This window comes from Triticum dicoccoides, chromosome 3B (genome assembly GCF_002162155.2).
Source record: "Triticum dicoccoides isolate Atlit2015 ecotype Zavitan chromosome 3B, WEW_v2.0, whole genome shotgun sequence".
NCBI lineage: Eukaryota > Viridiplantae > Streptophyta > Magnoliopsida > Poales > Poaceae > Triticum > Triticum dicoccoides.
In genome coordinates, this window is record NC_041385.1 from 15,031,156 (window position 1) to 15,041,395 (window position 10,240).

Sequence of the window (10,240 nt, forward strand, 5' to 3'; positions counted from 1 at the left end):
GGCCATCCCCTCCCGGTCTCCCTCCCCCGCCAATGCCGCCGCGAGGTGCTGCCGGGCAAAGCCCGACTGGCTTAGATGGCGGTGGAGCGCCCTTCCCTCTCGGCGTGTGCGGCGCAGGACGCGGGTCCGAACGGCGCCCCCGAGCGTCGGGCTACCGTGGGGGCCCGTCGGCACGGTGGCCGGCGTGCGGAGCGGCCGTTCTTCTGCCTGGCGATGGCTGGTCGGGGCTGCGTAGAGCAAGGTCCACGACCTTCTCCTCCCGGCTGCTTGCTGGGGTTTGGGAGGCGTGGCGGCGGCAATGGTGGTGCAGACGGTGGGTGGCGGTCGGCTGCATCTCGTGATGGATCTTGCCCCACTTCGGTGCCGCAGGCTCCGGTTGGCTTGGGCTGCGGCTAGCTGGGGCCTCGTGCGTCTCGGTAGAGGTAACAACAGCGTGGTGGTGGCGGTGCGGACCGGAGATTGCCTAAGGAGGCTTGCTTGGGCGTCTGGGGCGGTCGTCGGGTGACACGGGCTGTGGGTCAGCTTGGGCCGTGGTCGGCAGCCTCCTCCATGCTTCTAGCGGGGGTGGCTGCGACGCGGTAGTGGGGGCGCTTGCCCAGCGTCGCCGGGTGGCAGTGACAACCTTCGGCCGAGGGTGCCCGGCGACTGGGTGCTGTTGGTTGGAGTGGCGGCCCTCGTCTTTGGTGTAGAGGGGGCGGAGCAAGTTGCGGGGAGCCATCGGAGATGGGTAATCGGCCGCCGGAGGTACCGGCTACCACCGGGTGGCCGGAGGTGCCAGATGCCATGAGTTCCCCCTGTCTGGATCTGGAGTTGCCAGATCTGTCGGAGCGATCTCCCCCTTCTCCAGGTAGTGCTAGTTAGCAATGGGCCGACAGCGCGGGCTGGCCTCCGGTGTTGGTGCTTGATTAGGTCCCCCTACCGCGGGCTGGTTGCTCTCCTGCGGTTGCCTCAGCTGTTTGTCTACCTAGGTCGAGGTGGAGGATCGTGGCTTGGTGGGGAGGCGGCCTCGTGTTATGGTGTCAGTGTTGAGTTGTCAGAGGATGCCGGGGCGGTGGCTCCGGATGGCGGGATCCATGGTGGGCTTTTCGGCAGGCCTCGTGGTGACGGTGATGCCTATTCCTCTTGGTCGTGTGGGCGGCATGGGGGGAGGGGTGGATGGCTCTGGCAGGCTCTGGGCATGCCCGAATTTGGTGGGGCTGGCCTGACTCTCGCCGCGGGTTTGGCAAGGGCGCCTTCTGGTGGTAGTGACGAGTTCCCGAGCGAAAGCTTCGCGGTTGGCCCCGGCGACGGTGGCACCAGTGGGTGTCATATCCTTCTTGAAGGCGTAACCGTGGGTCTTGTTCATTTGTCAGGGCTTCAGGTGGTGGGTCTTGTTCAGGTGAAAACTCTTGTGGTGGCAGCCATGGGTGTCATATCCTTCTTGAAGGCGTAGCCGTGGGTCTTGTTCATTTGTCAGGGCTTCAGGTGAAAATCTTGTCTGATCTCAGACTCGGCAGCGGCGACACATCGCGCCGTCACCTTCTTGGGGGCGTTTTCGTGGAGTTTTGGTGTCCTCGGTTGGTCCTAGGCGAGGTGTTAGGCTAGCTCTAGATTATTTGTCTATCTTTCGATCCGCTTTGTAAGAGAGTCATCTCATCACTTTGTATCGTTCGGCCGTGTACTGCGTGGTTTGTGCTTTATATGTAAAGCGGGGTAAAAGCCTGTTTCGAGAGGGAGGCACCATCAAGACGGATCTCCTGATCCCATGTGTAAAGATCTTCTCTGATGCATCATGGAAAAACGTCAAAGTTCCAGGCCTTGCCGAAGGAGCGACAGCTACAGGGATTGGTGTTCTCATGCATCTACCAGGAGAAGAAAGTATCAAGGTCCAGATTCAAACTTCATCACCCACAACATCTACACCTTTGCAAGCCGAAGCAGCAGCACTCGTGCTGGCAGCAAATGCAACGAAGCATCTACAGGTCCAACAAGCTACAATTTTAACAGACAACCTGACACTTGCTACAGCTGTTGCAAAAAGAGAAATTGCTTCAGACAAAATCCTTTGGGAGCTCAGGAAAAGCTTAGCGGATTATATCCATGTTACAGCAGGTCTCCAAGCACAGGTGTATCACATCTCTAGAGACCTAAATGGTATTGCCCATAGAAATTGGGGGTGGCATGTAATTTCTTCCCTTCATCAAGTACTCCATGCTGTAAATTACTTCATATGAGTTGAATATAAGACGCCCCTCTGGCGATTTTTTCATTGTTAAAAGAAAAGCCATCAGCATGCAGTACTTGGCTTGACAAGAATCTGACAAAAACCATCACCAATACCTCGTCATCTTTTTCAACAAATTTAGTTATGTGTACTGTCGACTATGCGGGCACAAATAAAGGGGGCACCTATGTGTCGGGTGCCTGAAAAAACTACTTGCGTGAGTTATATTTTTGAGACTATCAAATCAATATCCAACGCTCTCTTGGAAAAAAAAAGAGAGAAGAATGTCAATATCCAACGGTTAGGAGCGCATCATTATTGTTCATCTTCTTCCCGCCACACGTTCTTCCGGATCCTTCCATGCGACGGTTCTTCCTCCCCACTACCTACCCAGGCCTAACCGTCTGCCTTTGCACCCCACGGTCGCCGCCTCATTGCCACGCTCGATCTCGCGCCCATTGTCGTGCCGTGTTGGCCACCGCCCCGGCCATCCCTCTAGTCCTGGCCCAATGAACAGCCCGTGCACACCCCCTCCCCTCCCCTTCCCCCGTTAAGTTTCTTCCTCGCCTCCACCTGAGACGCCGAAGCTCGCTGCCGCTCGCGGCGTCGTCTTCGGCTCCGGCGAGGTCTTGGATTGGCCTCGGCGCGGCCGACCCTCGCCGCTGCCTCTCGCGGCGTCGTCTCCGGCACCGATGAAGTCTTGGCTCGTCGCTGCCGCTCCTCACGTCGTCCCCGTCTTTCACCTTGTGCTGCGTGCCATCGACTGAAGCATGAAATTTTTTAGGCGCCTGGCAAATAGCAAAACCGCAAAAATAAAACGGAAGAAAATAGACCATGCATGGTTTCCTATGAGCACTTTATTAAGTGAGGAAAGTCCAAACTCTCCAAAGTCCAGATCAAAAGGTGATTTGAAGCTCACTGATTTCGTTGGACAAACATAAGTAAATCATCTGCAGTTACGTGTTGATATATGGATCGAACTCGTGCGGAGCCAACATTTTCTCCCTATCTTGTGCCAGGTCGTACTTCCAGCTAAATTTCCCGTCGACGCTGTCCACGTACTCCCGTCCCTCGGCGGCGGCGCGCCGGCGCTTCGCCACCCGGTCGATGACGCGCTCGAGGGCGACGTCGAACGCGTCCTTGAACGTCACGCCCTTGGCCGCCGGGTCCCGGTACAGCACGGTGGGGATGAGCCGGATGACCCGCTCCCGCATCCGCGCCACCTTCGCCGGCGGTATCCTGCTCAGCACCTCCTCGATGCTGGCGTTCCGCTCCACCACGTCGCCGTGCGGGATGAACACCGAGTAGCTCCGGTGGTCCCTCGGCAGGTGCCAGATGTACTGGAGGTAGGCGGAGACCGGGTGGAAGAAGACCGGGATGCAGCCGGCGAGGATGGTGTCGAAGGTGGACTTGCGCGTGTACCCATCGCCGCGCGGCTGCACGCAGAACTCGGCGCTCTCCAGCAGCCGCATGGCGCGGCCCGGCGCGTAGTGCCCCGGCGCCGGCACGCCCAGCAGCGCGCACCGGCTCGACCTGCCGCACTGCTCCATGATCTGGGCGCGCACCGTGCGCTGGCTGCCGCCGCGGGGCCCGCCGGCGAAGCCCCAGAGAAACGGGCGGTCCATCTGGTACATGCGGTCCTGCCAGCCGGCGACCTCGGCGGCGGACGACGGGTGGAAGTGCGACGGGAACGGCACGGCGAAGTCGTTTCCGTGCCATGGGCTGGCCTCGGTGGTGAGGAACGTGGCGTTGAGGATGGCCGGGAAGGTCATGAGCGCGTTGCCCCAGCCGACGGCGTCGGGGCTGACGATGAAGTCCCACGTGCCCCGCCCGGACACCAGGAAGTGGTCGCGGCCGCCCATGGCGCGCCACTCTGGCCGCTGCAACAGCCAGTCCACCACGTCCCGCGACAGCGCGTCCCGCGCCGCGAGGTCTTTGCTCCCGAGGTGCATCGCCGAGTCGAGCCCGGCGTAGAACGGGACGTACACCACGGCGGCGGCGGCGGGGTCGGCGGTGAGGCACTCGTGCCGCCGCATCCGGGCGTGGAAGATGAGGCCGAGCATGTACTGGTCGGTGTCGTAGGCCCCGCTCTCCGGCAGCGACCCGCTCTCACCGCCGCCCGTGATCTGCGGGCCGAACCCGTCGTTGGCCACGTCCTTGCAGACGTCGGTGGAGCCCGAGATCCGGCGGCACTGGCGGACGAGGTCGGCGTTGAACCGCGGCGGCAGGTCGTACATGTACACGTAGCGGCCGGCGCACGGGTCGCGGCGGAAGATGCGGGGCACCGAGAAGAAGGCCGCCGGCTTGAGCTGGAGCACGGCGGGCGCTGCCACCGCCGCGCTGACTGACTGCTGCATGCTGGTGGAGAAGTGGTGGTAGAATACCAGCCCCCAGAAGACGACGTAGAGGAGCGCGAGGTAGAAGAGCCGGGACGGCCGCCGTGCGCCCCTCTCGGGGTTCTGCTTGCCGCCGCCGTCCTCGGCGGAGTACTGCTTGCCATCGCCGTCGTCGTCGACGGCCGCGGCGTCCAGATCTCGCTGCAGGCTCCGCGAGAAGGGCTTCATCGGTGGCGCTGCCGTGCTGGTGCTGCTCCAGTGAGTGTCAGTGTGTGCGAGCAGTAAGTGTCGGCCGGTACGGTGCAATATAATTTCATTAGGGCATGCATCGAGGTCACTCGTATTACTCGTCCAGTTGACTTCATTAATGGCACTGCACTACACTACGAACGCCAAAAAATTCTCCTGTAGATCCTTCGAGCTGCTTTGGATCCCACGCGCCTATACGCGGCCATGCACTAATTAAGGATAATTACTAATTAACCTGCGGCGAGATGCCGGAGACTTACATCTTGGAACCGTCGAGCAGCTTTGGATCCCGGCGTGTTTACACTTTCTTCCACGTTTCTCAGGCGCATCGACGCATGTACCTTCAGCTGTGATCAGTGCTACCTTTCCCCTCCGTTTCCTTTTTTAATGCGTATAAGATTTATGTGAAGTTAAACTTTAAATAATTTTATAAAAAAACATCTACATTCACATTCATTAGATGTCATGAAATTATTTATAAAAACTTTACTATTATAGATGTTGATATTTTTTATATAAATTTGGTCAAACTTTACTAAGTTTGACTTCTGATAAATCTTGTATGCTGAGTAAAAAGAAACATAGGGGTAGGTGTGACCTATCGCTTAATACTCAAATACCAGTGACACAACCTGCCAATACATGAATAGTACCGTATCTACTAGTGCTACCTTTGCTAGATTCGTCTGGTCAAAGTGAGAGAGTGTGGAAGAGGGATCTTTTGGGTGATTGATATCATTTGAGCTTAAATTTTGTTCTTCAAACTTTGTATGTATATATAATTCAATTCGCAACGAGAAGAACTTTAGAATTAAGATCAACCTTTGATGCATGTGAACTAGTTAAAAAATTTACTATTTTAATAATCTTTGAAATCAAATTTGTAAACATTATCGTCTCGAATGATATTAAACATTTATTTCACTCAACTCTAGAAAAAAACACATTTGAGTATTTAACACAATATTAAAAAATAATTACATGCATTTCAGTTACTTCACTCAATTTTTTTAAAAAATTACACGCATTTCAGTTACTTCACTCAATTTTCAAAAAACATCGCACATATATTCAGATATATGTTTATTTTTTCACATAGATTAGACAAATACTTCAATTATGTTGGGAAAAACTGAACACACATTTTAAATTATTTCACTCAACTTATGAAAAAATCGAACACTTCCTTTCTTCTCAAAGGGTAATACAAATCCCACTAAGAGACAGAATTTTCAGCACCCAAGTGCCCCTACACCCTCTATGAACAGTAAATTAAAACAAAATCAAAAAATTCTGAAACTTTGGGACATCAAACATGATCAAATTATTGACGATCCTGCAAAGTTTTACCTAAGAATTACATTCGAGGACCCCTCACCTAAAAAAGTAAAACCATTGTTCAAAGTTTATGTACATTTTTAGCAGTGATTTTTTTTGGTGAGGGCTCCACGTAGGTTATTTGTTGCTGAAACTTTGCAAGAACATCAAATCTTTGATCATCTTTGATCCCCGAGAGTTTCAGATTTTTTGACTTTTTTTCAAGATTTTATGAATTTACTGTCTTGAGGGTGTAGGGGTACCCGGGCTTTCTCATCCCACTAATTTATTCTTCCTTAGAAAACTTCATTATTTTGATTATTGTAGTTTTTATGTCATTTCATCTCTTCTGAAAGAGTAATGTCAATCCCGATAATTCATTCTTCCTTACAAAACTTTATTATTTTATTTTTTTTTATTTTTTATTTATTTTCTCTCTTCTGAAAGGGTAATACCAGTTGAAAGAACATGCCGTGCCCCCATGTTTGGTTTTGGTAATTGATGATAATCTCTATGGACTAATGGTTGCCTTGAGTTATATTTGAAGGTTTTGTCATAGGCTTTTCTTGAAGTCCATGTGTTGGTTTCAAGGAGTTTATGAGTTGACCAAGGTGCTATTAAGGAATTATCCAAAGATTGGTCATGTGAGTGTTGAGCTTATAGCAAGCATGTCTTGAAGAAGAAGATTGTGTGATGATTCATGTTTACCTTCAAGACATCATCCAAATGAAGAGAGTTGGAAAGATTCAAGGTTGATCAAGACTAAGCCAAGAGTGAATCAAGTTGATCAACTCACAAAGCGTAGAAGATGTACCGAGAGGGATCAAGTGATCCCATGGTATGGTAAGCATTGTCCATTCCACTTTGTGTACTAACCCATGGTCTATGTGAGAGTTCTTTGTGGGGTTAGGTACGTGTTGGGCTTGCGTCAAGAGGAAGGTATCATACAACCCATGGAAAGGATGACATCTAGTGGTGATCGTCATCAAGATTGCCGTGTGCAAGTTCAAGTGGAGCATCACGAAGAGATCAAGTGCTTGAATCTTGCCATCCATTGTGGTGTCAATGGACTTGTGAAGATGTGCCGAAGAGTGGCTCACCCATAGTGGACTATGGGGGAGCAATCATCTAGTCTTCATCGAGCCAACGCAATCAAGAAAGGTGGTCCAACTTGAGGGAGTCAAGATCGTCATCATCTAACTAAAGTGGACCATGTGCAAGGCAAAGGTTTGCCCTTGATAGGTTTTCTATTTTACCGGTCTCGTGGTGGTAGTTGGGAGACAGGGTTATAGGATCGTTTGCCGTACTATCAAGGGGGGCTCTCAAGTTGGTAGCTTGATCGTATCGTTAGTAGAGATCTCAAACCATTGCATCCTTGCATCATGTTTCTTGGTTATTGATTGGTTCTCTTTGTGAGTCTTAGAGCTTATGGTCATCCTGATGACAAGCTTGAGTTCATCGAAAACGGAGTTCGCATGCGTCTTCTATGATGTTTTCGGTGTTGGAGGTTTTACCGGTCTTATCCGAGGAAGGGTTCTCACCATTTTCTTATGGGCCTTTTATAATTTGCTTCTTATTGACATTTCTATCAATATTGTGTTAGCCATGTCTTAAGCTTTCCAACAAACTTGGTTTTGTTGAATTCGGAGTCCGTTTGCAAAAGTTGTGGCTGTTTTGGTAAAGGTTGCAGCTGTACTACCGCGACTAGAGCGGATGTAATTTTTTACTACTGCTCCAGAGCGGTACTACCGTGGCTCCTGAGCCGTAGTACCGCTCCAGAGCTGTACTACCGTGGCTCCTGAGTGGTAGTACCGCCCCGGACCAAAAATCTCGTGTTTGCTCAGCGGAGGTAGGCACGGAAGTATTTTTTTAGTACCGCTCCTTAGCGGTAGTACCGCTCTGTGCGGGCTGTGAGCATAATGGTTGGATTTTCCCCCACCTATAAAAGGGGGTCTTCTTCCCCATTGAACCTTATCCTTTGAGCTCGTGTTCTTCCCCCATTGTTGACCTTCTTCGAGCTTGCTAACTCTCAATCCCTCCATGGATTCTTGCTAGTTTTTGAGGGAAAAGAGAGAGGAGATCTAGATCCACATTTCCACCAATCACCTTCTCCTCTATGTGAGGGGAACCCATTGGATCTAGATCTTGGAGTTCTTGGTGTTCTCCTTCTTGTTCTTCCTCTCATATTCCTCCCTAGCATTAGTTGCTTCGATGGGATTTGAGAGAGAAGGACTGGGGCACTCCATGTGCCCTTGCCATTGCATTTGGTGCATCGGTTTGTCTTCTCCACGTGATACGTGGAAGTTACAAGTTGAGAAGCTTATTACTCTTGGGTTCTTGGTACCCTTGAGGTTGTTACTCTTGGGTATTTGGACAACCTAGAGCTTGTTCCTATTGGGTGCCTTGGCGCCCTAGACGGTTGGTGTTGTTCGGAGCTCAATCATTGTGATGTAAAGCTCCGGGCAAGCGTCAGGGTCTCCAATTAGGTTGTGGAGATCGCCCCGAGCAATTTGACGCGTACCGGTGACCGCCCCCAAGGGTTGCCAAAGTGTACGGGTTCGGTGACCGCCCCCAAGGGTCACCATTTGTACGGGCTCGGTGACCACCCTCAAGGGTCCCTTAGTGGAATCACGGCATCTTGCATTGTGCGAGGGCGTGAGGAGATTACGGTGGCCCTAGTGGCTTCTTGGGGAGCATTGTGCCTCCACACCGCTCCAAATGGATATTAGCATCCGCAAGGGTGTGAACTTCGGGATACATCGTCGTCTCCGCGTGCCTCGGTTATCTCTTACCCGAGCCCTTTACTTATGCACTTTACTTTGTGATAGCCATATTGTTCTTTGTCATATATCTTGCTATCACATAGTTGCTAATCTTTCTTACCATAAGTTGTTGGTGCACATAGGTGAGCCTAGTTGTTTTAGGTTTTGTGCTTGACAAATTAACCGCTAGGTTTATTCCGCATTTGTTCAAGCCTAAACCGTAATTATTTTAAAGCGCCTATTCACCCCTCCTCTAGGCGACATCCTCGATCTTTCAATTGGTATCAGAGCCTCGTCTCTCTTTGTTGGGCTTAACCGCCTAGAGAGTAAAGTTGTCGACTAGGGGATTAGAATTCTCTGGCACTCTTAGTTTCAATGACACAAATTTTGATGTTTGGGTAATTCGCATGCTTAATCTCTTTAGGGTCATGGACCCAAATTTAGAGCGAATTGTAGATATGGATTTTTCTCCTCCAAAGGATCCCCAAAGCTTATCTTTAGAGGATGATAAAAACTCTTATCTCAATGCTCAAGCTTATAATGTGCTTTTCGATGCTTTGAGCAATGTAGTTATATTTGAACTCATGCCGTTCCGGGATGCTCATGAGTTGTGGACAAAGCTTCAAGATAAATATGGTGTGTCCAAGATTTGTAAGGATGATCGTTCTCCCTCCACCTCCGGCCGTGTTGCATTCTCAACTTCTTCTACTTCACCTAGATGTGGTTTGCCACAAGGTAATGACATGGTGAGTAGTGGTGTTCATTACAATGATGATAATGGGCTTATTGTTGATAATCCTTCATCACTTTATTATTGCAAAGCTTCATCTTTGGACTTTAGCACTTCGAGCACTCCAAATGTTTCACATGCTTGTGTTGATAGTCCTTGCATATCATGTAGAAACTTCTTGACTAAATCTCATGATGATATGCTTGCTATATCTTGTTGCCATGATAAAAATGCATCTATTTCCTTGAATTGTTGTGCTAACAATGTAGAGGAAACCCAACACTCCATGGAACAAGATGTGATGTTTAATGGTGCCTCAAGGGATCCTACATCATCATCTAGTGCGTTTTGCCTTATGGCTAAGGCGCCAAAGGTATCTCCTACTTTGAACCCCAATATGTCTCTTGATGATGATGTTGATGCTATTGATGATGATGATAATGATGAAGAGAATGATAATGTTGCCTCCTTAAAAATTAAGGGGGAAATGATTTTTAAAGCTCTTCATAAGAATAAAATTGCTCGTTCCAACTTCATGGAAATCATGTCTATTGCCATTGAGGGCAAGAAGTATATAGAGGAGTTGGAATCTCATCTAGAGGATCATGAGGTCACCATTGAGAAAATGGAAGGTCATAAGCGT

The 10,240-nt window shown here is 50.3% G+C and overlaps 1 protein-coding gene across 1 annotated transcript; it reads right to left on the reverse strand.

Annotated features, from left to right (window-relative positions):
- Positions 1–3,042: 3,042 nt before the first annotated feature.
- LOC119280514 (xyloglucan galactosyltransferase KATAMARI1 homolog) lies at positions 3,043–4,804 on the reverse strand. Its single transcript, XM_037561342.1, has one exon. The coding sequence runs from the start codon at positions 4,765–4,767 to the stop codon at positions 3,160–3,162; it is 1,608 nt and encodes a 535-aa protein (XP_037417239.1). The 5' UTR covers positions 4,768–4,804; the 3' UTR covers positions 3,043–3,159.
- Between the last annotated feature and the right edge of the window lie 5,436 nt (positions 4,805–10,240).